Source organism: Engraulis encrasicolus, chromosome 7 (assembly GCF_034702125.1).
Source record: "Engraulis encrasicolus isolate BLACKSEA-1 chromosome 7, IST_EnEncr_1.0, whole genome shotgun sequence".
In the NCBI taxonomy this organism is placed as follows: domain Eukaryota; kingdom Metazoa; phylum Chordata; class Actinopteri; order Clupeiformes; family Engraulidae; genus Engraulis; species Engraulis encrasicolus.
The window spans coordinates 37,056,382-37,070,677 of NC_085863.1; the positions used below are offsets into that span (position 1 = coordinate 37,056,382).

A 14,296-nucleotide genomic window follows, 5' to 3' on the forward strand; every position below is an offset into this window, starting at 1 on the left:
CTCTCTGTTGCTCTCTCTCTCTCTCTCTCTCTCTCTCTCTCTCTCTCTCTCTCTCTCTCTCTCTCTCTCTCTCTCTCTCTCTCTCCCCCACATCCCCCCCCCCCCCACACACACACAGACACAGACACACACACACACACACACACACACACACACACACACACACACACACACACACACACACACACACACACACACACACACACACACACACACTTCCTTCCTTCTCATCACATCACAGGTGTGGTGGTGGTAGTGGCATTTCAGAACAGGTCCCTTCTCTTCCCTTCTCATCCCATCCCATCCCTTCCTTTCTCTGGTGGGGCCGTCTGTAATCTTTAAAGCTTCACACGGCAGCACAGCATGACTTTGCAAAGAGTCCTCTCCTCAGCACTTAATGCCTGCGTACAGGAGTGCTAATTAGTGAGCTGGAAGGCTAAGGATGGCCCCTGTGCTTTTAGAGGGCAGAGAGGCCACACGAGCTGATGAGCTGAGCTGGGGAGGAGATGCCAGTGGTCATGAGAATGCATAATAATGCAAAGCTTTTGTATAATGCCTTTCTAGACACCCAAAGATGCTTAACAGACCATATACAGTGTTTCCCACAGAAATTTTGGAAACTATGGGGGCAGCCGGGGTTTATTTTTTCCGGGGGGGGGGTCTTCTCACACGGGCCTTTTTTTTTGGGGGGGGGGGTGTATTCTTGCAGCGTAAATGCAAAACAATGACTACAGTATGACATTGGCGCATGGAGAAACTGTAGGCCTGGGCCTATATTTCAGCCATTTATATTTTGAGAAATAAGGCTACATAAGATTTTACCCATGACTTGTATAATAGTAGTACATTGTCATTGTCAAAAAATGCAGTACAGTGAATAATTTCTGTTTACAACACAGTTTCATTCGTCCCTCATGCAGGGGTCTGGGAAACAATAATAAAACAAAATAGGAGCAGAGATAAGAATTTAAGAGCACTGTGAAATTGTTAACGCATAGACAAAAAGGGTCTTAGAGGATAGGCTATGCCTTTTCCCCCACACATATCTGTAGGCGTACACATTCTACATGAGGGGTGCTGGTCACAGGGCCAGTTTTTTCCAAATTCCTCCCATTAAAAGGGCTGAGCAACATATTACACATTTATGTCTATATTCACATTCATTACACATTAATTTCTATATGCAGCCCGATGTCTCCTCTGCTGTGTCAATGAAGGTCTGTCACCAAACTCATTACAACTGTAAAACAAAGCCTAGGGAGTGTTAGTAAACTCATCCCAACTGTCCCTTCTCTGAAGGTTTTTTATATTGCTCCCAAACCCAAGTAAACTACAACAACTTGACTAGGCTTTTGATCCCTGTCTTTCAAGCACTTGTGGTTCTCTCTATAGCAGGGGTGCCCAACCTTTTTTTAACCAAGATCTACTTTTCAAGTTGATGGTCTGCCGTGATCTACCAAGTCAAATTCAAGGATGTCAGTATGAAAATTTAAGACCACCATTTATTAATCACCATTATTATGAACAAAATGTTTTCAGTAGGCTACTATGGCCGTATCTTTTCAGTGTGTTTTTAAAGTGTGTTGAATAGCCTATCTTTACAAAGCAATGCAGCACTGATAGTATGCAGAGATAATTTCAGTCATACACAAGTCATAAACAACTGAAACAATTTCAAAATTATCAGAATGGCTCAGAAATTCACCATTTGTTAGGCCTATGGGTAAATAGTAGGCTACAGAGAGAAAGAAAGAGAGAGAGAGAGAGAGAGAGAGAGAGAGAGAGAGAGAGAGAGAACTCATTGGATTGGTTAACACCCCTGTTAAGTGTGACATGAAGGTTTTTTTTTTCAGCTCTCTGGGACAGTAGCACAGCAAAGGCTTTCTATTGTGAGTTTGGCCAATCGTTTTGTCCACAACTGAAGCAAGAAACAGTACAAATTGAAGTGAATTTCATACATGTCAACAACTAACATTTCCCTTACACGCGGCACGCGATGTAAACGCAGTTAGCGATGATGCATGCGACTAGCGATTTGGACGAAGATCCTCGCATATCGGCGTGTCATAACGCATCGTTGCGCACATGTTCTGTTACTCACCCGATGTTACACGTGTGCACACATGAATCAACTGTAATACCCTTACGGTCACTTCCTAATGCTTTCCCCTCATTCTGTGTTACCGTGGGACTACTTATCTAACCAATACAGAGTCTAGGCCTATAGGATGTAATTTACTCCAGGAGGAAAATGCGATGGAAATTCAAAATCGTAATTCAAATCGTTTTAACAAAAACGGATATCGTTAAAAAAGTAAAAAAAAAAAAATTTTGTTTTTTGTGTTTTTGTTTCACATTTTCGTAAACTATGGCGGCCAAATTTAAACTATGGCGGGCCGCCATAGTTTCCTCAATGTATGGGAAACACTGATATAACATTAAAAAAAACACAAACATATACAGACAGACCCTGCTTACTTGCTATTCCCTCTACCACCCTCACTGTGTCGGCAAAATAAATTTTGAGTTCTCGCAGAAGGAATATGTTGTAGGAATGTGTTCGTTGTAAGACACTGTGTGTGTGTGTGTGTGTGTGTGTGTGTGTGTGTGTGTGTGTGTGTGTGTGTGTGTGTGTGTGTGTGTGTGTGTGTGTGTGTGTGTGTGTGTGTGTGCGTGCGCGCGTGAGTATGTGCGTGCATGTGTGTGTTTGTAATAATCAAACCTTCTTTCTGAGCTGCCTACTGAGTGTCTACTGCTTTGTCTTTGTCTGTTTTGTCTTTGTCTTGTTTTAGGACTTTGAAACCAGCACCAGTCTACTTTTATCATTCATATTTTAGCCAATTACCTATTTAACTTCCATAGCAGTGTGTGGGACCGAAATTAATGATAGCTGATAGATGAGTTTTTTTTCTTGGTAGTGCTGGAGCTGTTTATAGTAAGTATAATTATGAGAGGTTTATTAAGGATTGTGATAATTGCCAGTTTCTGATCTGAGGTGTGATTTATATGTTTCTGAGCTCAGACTCCCTCAGATCAGATTAAGCATGACCTTTCTGGAAGTACCAGGAGGAGGAAGGGAAGGGAAGGGAAGGTGGTCTCATCTTGCCACATCTTTTCCTCTTTTATGTCTGGAACACTATGTCTGAGCCTCCAGCCCCCCTGATACCTCTCTCTCTCTCTCTCTCTCTCTCTCTCTCTCTCTCTCTCTCTCTCTCTCTCTCTCTCTCTCTCTCTCTCTCTCTCCCTCTCTCCTCTCTCTCTCTCCTCTCTCTCCCCCTCTCTCTCTCTCTCTCTCTCTCTCTCTCTCTCTCTCTCTCTCTCTCTCTCTCTCTCTCTTTCTAACCTACCCCCCACTTTAACAGCCAGTAGTCTGTCTCAGTAGCCTGGGGGCCTGGTCCCAACACCTTGGTCTCATGACCTTTTATCTCCCATCCCATCTCGCGACCGCCATGTTTGCTCAATAGATTAGTTGCTTGAAATCACTGTCCTGTCACAAGTCCTTACAAGACATGGCTGTATAAGTTGTTTTAACCCCTTTGCACAGAGCATCTGTTATAACATGACTGTCACCAAAAGTGGAACGACGTATTAATCTGTTACTTAAGGCTCTCCGTAACGTCATAGCAGTGTTCTTGTGCTGTAGTAGAATCTTTTCAGCAAAGAGTGAACAGGCCTGTCGGTGGTGGCTACAAGAACAATTTTTACCTTCCGGACATACAGTAATTTTGTAATCAATTACTTTACAATACATGACAAGAATTGGCGCTCAAATCAGTGCAACACCATTAATGTCTACTCTACTCTGTGCACATTATATAGAAAAACGTACTTGTGCAGACAATGTTTTTGAACATAGCCATTGTGGTGTGATATTGCATTAGAGAAGGAGAAAGAGAGAGACAGAGAGAGAGAGAGAAGTACAGCTGTTAAATGCTAGTTTCAGTGCAAAGCCTCAGTGATTTGAACAACAACAGCTAATCACGACAAGGTCACTCGAGCTCAACTAATCATGCCTGCTTCTGTAGGCACTGGCAGTATTACAGTACTTGCGGAGAGAACACATTTCACATTCTACAGAGCGCTCGCGGGCAACAAAAGCGCCAATTATGGCACAGCCAGTATCGATGTGTGCCTCATAGCAGACTTTTAATAACCCCGTTGACACGTGAATGAATGCCATGATACTGTATAGATAGATATATCGGTACATGTTTGGAATTAATTGCGCCCATTGCGAGACCACAGCACACATTTTGACAGGGAAAGGAAAGCAGACTTAAAGAGATAGTTAGGGATCGCGGTCAAGAGGTCTGTGGTTACTCAGTTGCCTGTGTGGGTCATATGCGCGCGTGTGTGTGTGTGTGTGTGTCTGTCTGTCTGTCTGTCTGTCTATCTGTCTGTCTCTCTGTCTGTCTGTCGGTATGTCGGTATGTCGGTCTGTGTGTGAGTGTGTGTGTTTGTGTTTGTGTGTCTGCGCGTGCGCGTGCACATGTTGGTGTGTGTGCACTGTGCATGCGTGCATGCGAGGATGTGTGTGTGTGTGTGTGTGTGTGTGTGTGTGTGTGTGTGTGTGTGTGTGTGTGTGTGTGTGTGTGTGTGTGTGTGTGTGTGTGTGTGTGTGTGTGTGTGTGTGTGTGTGTGTGTGTGTGTGTGTGTGTGCAAGCGTTTCCGTATGTTAGCTGGACAATAGCCGTGAGATTCATATCAGGGTTCAGCCTGGCCCAGGGGCCCCTGATGGACAGGTATGGACAGGCTAAGGCTAAGGCAGGGGCCTGGAGGGCACGCCCATGTAGCCCTGTCTCTGGGCCATACTACACTACACTGCAGGCTTATCCAGTACCGCTAATAAGCTCTGTTGTCTGAGAGCACAGATAACGCCAACTACTCCAGCTGGCTGTGTATCATGAGAGTTTTGTTGTTCTCTCATGTTTTTTCTATCCATTTCTCTTACTCTTTCTCTTTTTTCTCTCTCTGTCTTTTTCTTCTTGTCTCTGTCTGTCTGTCTGTCTGTCTGTCTGCCTGCCTCCCTGTCTCTGTCTCTGTCTCTGTCTCTCTCTCTCTCTCTCTCTCTCTCTCTCTCTCTCTCTCTCTCTCTCTCTCTCTCTCTCTCTCTCTCTCTCTCTCTCTCTCTCTCTCTCTCTCTGCCTCTCACTGCTCTTCCTCTCTCTTTCCTTTTGGCAGTCAACCTCTTTGCCTTAGCTTTGACAAATCAAGGCTGGCTGGCTGGGCTGGGCTGGGCAGGGCTGTCTAATTTGAAGTACTGCAAACCGCAACTTGTGTGTTACGCATTTAGTGACAATGCCTAAATTATTGACAGTCATTAAGTAAGCTTTTTAACAAACCGTGTACTGTGGAGCTTTTGAGGATGTGTCCCTTACGAGCGCTAATCATCATCCACATGAAATGGGCGGTGGGGCTGGGGGGTGTTAAAGCAGCAAGGCAAGGGTCTCCTGGGGGCCCCCAACCCAACTCAACCCCAGCCAAGCATCATGTTGTCTTGAAGTTGCATCAACCTCTCTCTCTCTCTCTCTCTCTCTCTCTCTCTCTCTCTCTCTCTCTCTCTCTCTCTCTCTCTCTCTCTCTCTCTCTCTCTCTCTCTCTCTCCCTCTCTTTGACATTTGACATTCTTTTATAGTGCTAGTCTCCTCTCTCTCTCGTTATCGACAGCAGAAGCGCACCCCCAAGGGCTTCCCCACATTTTTTTGCTGTAATTCTCTTATTCTCTTAAGGACCCCGTTCTTTTGTTTCTCCCCCTACTCATTCCTTTCTTTTTCTTTTCCTTTTGAGGTAGTAGTAGTAGTTGTTGTGGGGAAACTTTTAGATAGTAATCACAAAGCACCTCTGGACGGTTGTTAAGGGTAACCCGGCCGGGAGGATGAGGATAGTAGTAGTAGCGATCAGGTTTCAGGGCGTCGGGGGTGGTAGGTGGGAAGTGGGAGGTGGGAGGTGGGAGGTGGGAGGGGGTGTTCTGTGTGTGTGTGTGTGTGTGTGCCTGTGTGTGTGCATATGTGCGTGCGTGTGTGTGTGCGTGTGCGTGTGCGTGTGTGTGTGCGTATTTTTCTGTCTCTGTATATGGAAGGCAAAAGGCAGACTGAAATTTAAGGTCAGTGTGACAGCATTGTAGCATCCAGAGGCACATTTCATAGACAACCCCTGTGGCCTCAGTGTGCATTGTTGGCGACAATATTATAAAGAGCAGAAAACCTGAGGCCTCGATAAATCAGTGGAATAAGATGCCACCGCGGTCCCCGAGAAGCCATCCGTGGACGCATGACCGGCGGCCTTGGGGAGGCAATGAGGAGAGTGTGCGTGGTGGGGTGTAAGCATGCGTGGGTGCACGTGAGTGTGTGTGCGCATGAGCAAGTTTGTGTGCGTGCGTGTGAGCAAGTTCGTGTGCGTGCGTGCGTCTGAGCATGCGTGTGAGTTAGCGTATGGCTGGCAGAAATTCAATGCAGAGGGGACTCCATAAAACATGGTGTGTTCTAAAGGTCCGATATCCGTCACTTTGACAGCTTTGTGATGTTAAAATGCGGGAGAATGGACCGCTCCTCTTCCAGTAGCTTTCCAGAGGGCCTTTACGGCTTTGCCAGGAGCTCTAGGTGTTTTATTTAGTCGGGACACTTACGACCCCTCAGACGATCACTTGGTAAACACCCTCTCATTGTTCAGCCTGACAAAAGCACAAATGCACACGTTTCCTTGGTGGCATCTCTCTTTATTCTGTCTTTCTCTTTCTCTTTATTCTTTCTCTTTCTCTTTCTCTTTCTCTTTGTCTGCTTGTTTCTCTCTCTTTCTCTCTCTCTCTTTCTCTAGCTCTCTTTCTCTCTCTCCCCCCTCTCTCTCTCTCACGTCCTTTTTCTGTCTCTCTGTTCATCTTTCTCCCTGTCATCCTATTCCCTCTGTCTCTCTTCCTGCCTCTCTCTATCCCTCTCACTTATTCATTGTCTGTTTCTGCTTCCCTCTCTCTCCATCCCTCCCTCTATTTCACAAGCTTTCTTGTCTGCATCTCTCTCTCTCTCTCTGTTCCTCTTTTGTTGTAGCCTTGTAACGGTGATGTAGTCTTATTTTGGGATGTCTTCATCCTTCTTGTCTGCAACCATCTGTCTGAACCTTGTGAGCGTCTCCCTCTTGAGCAGTCAGGCTGCCGGCACACGCAAGGCTGAGCCCCACGTCTTTCAGCCTGAAAGCTGTTAAGCGAACAGAACGATGCCGTATGCATCCTCTTTCCTTTTAGCTTAATGCCAAGTAGTGTGAGGAAAGAAACACTTATTGTGTTCGTCATAGCTATACAAACTCAAATAAGCTGCAATGCCTTACATCCTTATCATACAAATGTAGGCTAATACATGTTATTTCCTAATACCCTTTTTATTTTAATGTTAGTTTTAGCATTTGTGGTGGTATCAGTACAGTAATAGCAGTAGGGACTGCAGTATCGGCAGCAAGAGACGCATCGTTTCCCATTCATAATATATGTTTTTGTCAGACAATCAGATTCATCAAGCCTTTTATGTAAGTACAGTGGGAAACAGTAAGCAAGAAGGAGAATGCATACATACAGAGAACTAGAAAGAGAGTGAGAGAGAGAGAAAGAGAGAGAGAGAGAGAGAGAGAGTGGTTGGAGAGATTGGTTTAAATAGAGAAACATAATGTAACACTAATATGTGAAATTCAAGAGCTGCATTGACCTTTGAACTGTGTACTGTATTTCATCACCATTCAAACAATGCACCCCCCACTGATAGGCCTAGTCATACAGTGTATGTGATTAAGGCTACAGTAGACTAGCTTGTATTGCACGTGAGGCATGAGGTTGACAGTTAATTAGTTTAAGTACCAAATTAGTCTGCAGGGGAAAAAAATCCGCAAACTGTCAGAATAGCAGTTATTGTAAAATATATATATATATATACAAAATCATGCCCTTAGGACTTGTGCAGTGTGCTCTCTCTGTGCTATGACATACATGAAAGGTTTAGTAAGAAGGGCTTAAATCCTAACCTATGGGCATGAAGGATCACTGAAGATGCTTTGCATACGACAGAGTGGAGCCGTGTTAGATGGAGCAGTCGGCAGCTTATCATCGCACACATGCGGCTCGTGTCGAGATGTGTGGTTTAAATATGCATAAGGGGAGGTGTGCTTGTGTGTGTGAGTGTGCTGTGTGTGTTAATATTGTGTGTGTGTGTGTGTGCCGTGCATGCTGGTGTGTGTGTGCGTGATCATTTTCATTCTTGCGGGCCCTAATTGAAGTAGGCACTGTCAAAGTCCTTCCCTTTGCTTTGAAACGGCCGGCTCGGGAGGACGTGTTTTTCCTAGCCAATCTTTTCCTGACACAAGTTTTCCTGGAAACCTCAGCTTTGATATCCCCTATGCCGGCTCCTCAGAGAGAAGACCCGGGCTTTGAAGGCTATGAAGCTGACTTCTACATGGCCAGTTCATGTGTGGATGTGGAGAGAGAGAGAGAGAGAGAGAGAGAGAGAGAGAGAGAGAGAGAGAGAGAGAGAGAGAGAGAGAGAGAGAGAGAGAGTGAGACTGCAAGAGAGGCTGTAAAGCAGAAATAGGATGTACAGTACAGTATATAAGAGAGAGAGAAAGAGAGAGGGATGCTTTGGCACTTTGACCGGGTATATACCAGCATGTCTCATTAGGCACTAATTACTGTGCCGATTGCGTAAATCAATCAGTGATAACTCTGATAGGTCTTTAATGTATTAAATAACCACCATGGCCTTTAATATCAGACCAGACATGATCATTTACAGCTGTCTGTGTGTGCATGTGGGCATGTGTGTGTGCATGTACAGTACTGTACATACAGGTATATATGTCTGGCTGTGTGTGTGTGTGTGTGTGTGTGTGTGTGTGTGTGTGTGTGTGTGTGTGTGTCTGTCTGTCTGTCTGTCTGTCTGTCTGTCTGTCTGTCTGTCTGTCTGTCTGTCTGTCTGTCTGTCTGTCTGTCTGTCTGTCTGTCAGTCTGTGTGTGCCTGTAGTGCTGGGCGATATGGAAAAAAACAATATCACGATATGGATTACTTTATATCACGATAACGATATATATCACGATATAGCACAATTACATACGTTTTCAGTTATTCTCTTTATTTGCTCTTTATTTTTTCATGTCGCAAAACAACCTTTCTTTAAAATTGATCTTCTTTTTTTATTTTTACAGTTACATTAACTTATAGTGTGCATTGTGACAACATGCAATGTAAGTAAATGATATTCAATTGTATAAAATTGATAAAATTACTATCACGATATAAACGATATAGGAGAAAGGTCACGATATACACTTTTATATCACGATAACGATATATATCGTCATATTGCCCAGCCCTATGTGCCTGTGTCTGTGTCCGTGTGTGATAGGGCCCTGGGTAGATGCTGTCCATATGCAGAGATGTATGCTTACTCTCCACGAAGAGTGGTGCAGGCAACTAGCATTAGCAACACTGTCCCTCAGTATGGGGGAGAGCAGGCACTGAAAGGCTGCTGTTCTATGGGCTGGTACCATGGTCTGAAGAAATCCATACCAGTAGATTGAAAAACACTGATAAGTACTGTGAAAAACAAATACTGTATCTGAGAAGTCAGATATGATGCACATGCTTCAGACCTCTCACAACAGTCTTACATTCTGGTATAGCCTCAAATGATAAACATCTGGATAGGATTTTAGACTTTTCAATTGCAAAGTTTGTTGAACCTTCTGTTGAGTGTCTGTATGTATCAGCATGTACTGTATGTACTTGTATTACCTGTAAATTGAGAGAAAAATGAGTGCCCAGAAAAGCACTATAAAACATATGTATAATTATTATTGTTGTTATTATTATTATTATTATATTACTATTAAGCACAGTGACACTAATGATGGCAATGATATGCGTTTGCAGGAGGCAACAGCCTGAAGAACCAGCAGTTCCGCTTGACCTGGGCCTGGATCTCCATGGAGAGGCAGAGCTACGTGGTGGACGAGCAGGACAAGTTCCTGGAGGTGCTGCTCACCAGGCGGGGATACCTGGGGGAAACCTCCTTTGTCGGTAAGTAGTGGCCCCCGCCAGGGGCGTAGCACCAAATTGCGGGCCCTATGTACAATCAGCTTCAATGGACCCCCTCCCTCCTCCCAGCAATACTGTATATTTACATAAATTAGACACTGTGTGGGCCCCCTATATACACAGGGGCCTGGTGACTCACTTTATCCCCCTGTACGACACCACTGGCCCCCACACATGGAAAAGATGGCTTATAAAATATGTGTAACAGTTACAGATTTATACAACATGAATACGAGTTAATATAGAATAGGAAAGGCGGCGACCTTGTTGTTGTGGTTCCCGCCCGGTCAGGCAGGCAAACACACATTAAACTCGTCCAGGAGGAGCTGTGCAGCCGTAGGTAGATTCGTACTTATTTACAAACTTTTAAAAACTTTGTTCATAATTAGTTCATCAATACTTAATACTGAAGTGTTCATAAAGCTTTTTAACGGACTGTTATTCTAAAGTGTTACCAGAAATCCAAATGGGAGTAACCTAGACGCAAATCATGTTGGAGAGAGTTAGTTTAAACATATGTTTATGTTTCTTCTATATTGAATTATCTACACTGTACCTCAAAATGAAAACTCATCCCATCTCCATACTGTACTGTACACACAGGCCCCTGTCTTACACAGAGCAAAGTACACAGTACACACTTCACCGGAGTGAGGCGACAGCGGGAAACGTCAACAGTGAAGTGCAGTTGGTTAATCACATTAGCCCCCGCTGGGCTGTTTAGAATACGTGAAGTGATCCCGCTGATCATTAGCATGTGTTGCGGCAGAAGAGCCATCAGCACTGCCGTTGCCGGCGTTTTTTTTTTTTTTTTGACGCTTATCGCAAACCGCTCTCCATTGCGCTTTTAAGATTTTTTCCTCTCTCTCTCTGTCTCTCTCTCTTTTTCTCTTTCTCTCTCTCTCTCTCTCTGTCTCTCTCTCTCTTTCTCTTTCTCTCTCTCTCTCTCTCTCTCTTCTTTTTTTTGTGAGAGTTGGTTTATGGTGCTTTGTGCGTCTCTGGGGGCAAACATGAAAGATGGTACGCAGCGGCTCTCATCTTGAGAGCAAAGGAGAGAGCAAACACCTGGTTATCTCCAAACCAGACACCGCGGCGGGCCAACGAGCAAGTGGCTCGCGGGAGGTCCGCATTCATATTCCGGTGGTGGCACCTCGGCTCCCACCTGCACTGCACTGCACCGCTCTCATCACCGCCTGCCCCATTCTATTTCTCTTTCTGTCTTTCTTTTTCTCTTTCTTTCTTTCTTTTTCTCTTTCTTTCTTTCTTTTGTTCTTCTTTTCCTTCTTTTGTTCTTTCTTTATTTCTTTATCTCTATTTCTGTCAATATCTTTCGTCTCTCTCTCTCTCTCTCTCTCTCTCTCTCTCTCTCTCTCTCTCTCTCTCTGTCCCCATCCCTCTCTCTCTTCCTCCGTGTCTTACTCTCTCTCCCCTATCTGTGTGTGTGTGTGTGTGTGTGTGTGTGTGTGTGTGTGTGTGTGTGTGTGTGTGTGTGTGTGTGTGTGTGTGTGTGTGTGTGTGTGTGTGTGTGTGTGTGTGTAGGGGGTATGGAGGAGGTAGTGTGTTCTGCATGTATTTGTTTGACAGAGAGGTAGGAAGAGATAGGCACAGGGAAGAGAGAGCAAGCTAGGACGAGAGGGATGGGGGGAGAGTCAGTGAAGAGGTGGCATAGAGAGAAAACAGAGGAGAGAAAGAGGGAAGGCGAGAGAGATAGAGAACGAGAGAAGGGAGTGAGGGAGAGAGAGACAGAAAGAGAGAGAGAGAGAGAGAAGGGAGAATGGAGTGAGAGAGAAAGGGGGGGAGAAAGTAAGAGGTTGACAAGTGTAGGCAAATGAAAATAAATGAGCCCCACTAATCAGTGCAACATGGGGATAATTTAACCCATCCTCACTCTGGCTATAATCGATCCCCTCATTAGTTTGATAGACAGAGCCATGTAGTGGGCTGAAATCTCTGCACCCTCCCCATCGCTCACATCACAGCAGCGGTCCCGTGGAATGGGGAGGGATGGGGTGTCGGGGAAGAGTTGTGGGGGAGTACATCCAGGCTGCTTATTTGTTATGCTGTTAAATTTGTCAGTGAGGGGGGATGTCGACAGTGCATACTGTAGTGTAGTGTAGTGTAGTGTGGTGTAGTGTAGTGTAGCGTAGTGCGCTTGAAGGAGACATCAGTGGAGGAACTCAGACAGTTCCCTCTGTGATATACATAAGTTCAGAGACACAAGACTGTGTGAGTATGCACTCGTATGGCCGTGTGTGCGTGTGTGTATGTGTGCACGCGTGTGTGTGTGTGTGTGTGTGTGTGTGTGTGTGTGTGTGTGTGTGTGTGTGTGTGTGTGTGTGTGTGTGTGTGTGTGTGTGTGTGTGTGTGTGTGTGTGTGTGATAGAGAGTGAGGGAGACAGACAGCTGAGAGAGAGAGAGAGAGAGAGAGAGAGAGAGAGAGAGAGAGAGAGAGAGAGAGAGAAAGAAAGCGAGTGTGTGTGAGCAATGCTCACCAAGTCAAGAGCAAAAGTTTTTAACGAGTCTGGGCCCCGCAGCCTTCCACATCTAGGCTTCCTCTTCCTCTCTGTCTCCTCTCCTTTATCTTCCCATCCCACTATCCCCCCATCTCACCCCCTCTCCCCATCCTGTCTCTCTCTCTCTACATGATCCTCATTCTATCTCTCCATCTCATTCCATTTATCTCCTTCTCTTTCTACTCTGCTCCTCTCTTCTTCCTCCACTCGTCCACTCTCTGTACCTTCCTCCTCCCTCTATCTGTCTGTCCTCCTTGATTCCATCCATCTCTCTTCTCTCTCCTCTTTTCTGCTCTTCTCTTCTTCCCCATCCTCCCGTTCTCTGCCTACCTTCTCTCTCCATCTCTCTGTACCATTCATCTCCTCTCTCTCTTTCTCCACTCCTCTGTTATTTTCCCTCATGCCAGGGTTGCGGTCGGGAGGCTGTGCCCTGCCATGCCCTTACCATCGGCAGCAGGGTCGTGCCCGCCGCTTTCCTCCGTTTGAGGATGGCCGCTCTTCCGCTCACCCCCGACGCTACACTACTCGCTGCCTCGCCTCGGCCCCCATGTCTCGGCCTCCCGTCGTTCGCTCGCGCCCGCTCCTCCTTTCATGGCCCTGGTTTTCTTTACACCTTGTGGGCCTCAGAGGCTAAACTTGTTATCGATGAAGCCTGACCCCCTGCCGGAGCGGTAGATAGAGTGAGAAAAAGAGAATGATAGAAAAGAGAGAGAGAGAGAGATGCCTGCTCTGTGCTGTTCTGTTCTGTACTTTATTTCTCTCTTTTTTCATTTCTCTTTTCTTTTCTTTTTTCGCTTTCGCTCTGTGACTGCTTTTCATCTCTCTCTGTCTGTGTCTCTCTCTGTCTCTCTCTCTCTCTCTCTCTCTCTCTCTCTCTCTCTCTCTCTCACTCACTCTTTTCTCTCTTTCTTTCTCTCTCATGTCTGTTTGGTTTTGGTGATTGTCCTTTCCTTTGTAACGGTCTCTTGTTTTTCTCTCTCTCTCTTTCTCTCTCTGTCTCCATTCTTTTTTTCTCTATTTCTTTCTTTCTCTCTCCTATCATTGTTTCTCTCTGTCTTATTTCCCCTTTCTCTCTCTCTCTCTCTCTCTCTCGACTGGTAAGGGGGCCCGTGCTTTGAAGATTGCCCCTCTCACTTCTCATTTCCTTCATTGAATTTCATTATTTCGTATTGCAGCTTGGTGTCAGCATGGCTCTAGTGGAGAAATGTCAGTGGGAAATCTACCACAGGCTGCGGCCTATATTGATCCTTCCTCGCTCCGAATGATTAAGTTGAGCAAATTATGCCTTGCATTAATTTTTGATTCAAAAATCACCACATGTGCAAGGTGTAGGCAACTGCGTGTACTAGTATAGGTAATTTCGGTGGAGGACTCTCTGACCTCTGTTATTTTTCACCATGACCCTAGGTGCTCAAGCCAATTTGTTAGCACTGCCTGACTTAACATTTCAGAGATTTTGTGTTCATATTTTGTTAACCTGAAATGAGCCACTCAGTCAAATTTAGTGTACCCAAGTGGTGACGTGACACGGTCGGGTAACAGGTAGGCTGACATATGTTGCTCCGTCAATACACAAGAAGAGACCAATGTTTCAAAGAGTCATTGGAAGTGTGTTCATAGCAAGCGCGACACGAGCAATAGAAGCGACTGAGTTTGCCCGTTAACAGCAGAATGCAAGCATTCTGACGTTCCAGTTGGCTGTGGCGGCTGTCCCTG

General features: G+C 45.3%; 1 protein-coding gene across 1 annotated transcript in view; it reads left to right on the top strand.

Moving 5' to 3' along the window:
• frem2a (FRAS1 related extracellular matrix 2a) overlaps positions 1–14,296 on the top strand; it is a 71,429-nt gene that overhangs the window by 9,926 nt on the left and 47,207 nt on the right. Inside the window, exon 3 of the mRNA XM_063202507.1 lies at positions 9,903–10,049. Within this exon, the coding sequence (XP_063058577.1) occupies positions 9,903–10,049 (147 nt within the window). The remainder of the gene's footprint in view (positions 1–9,902; positions 10,050–14,296) is intronic.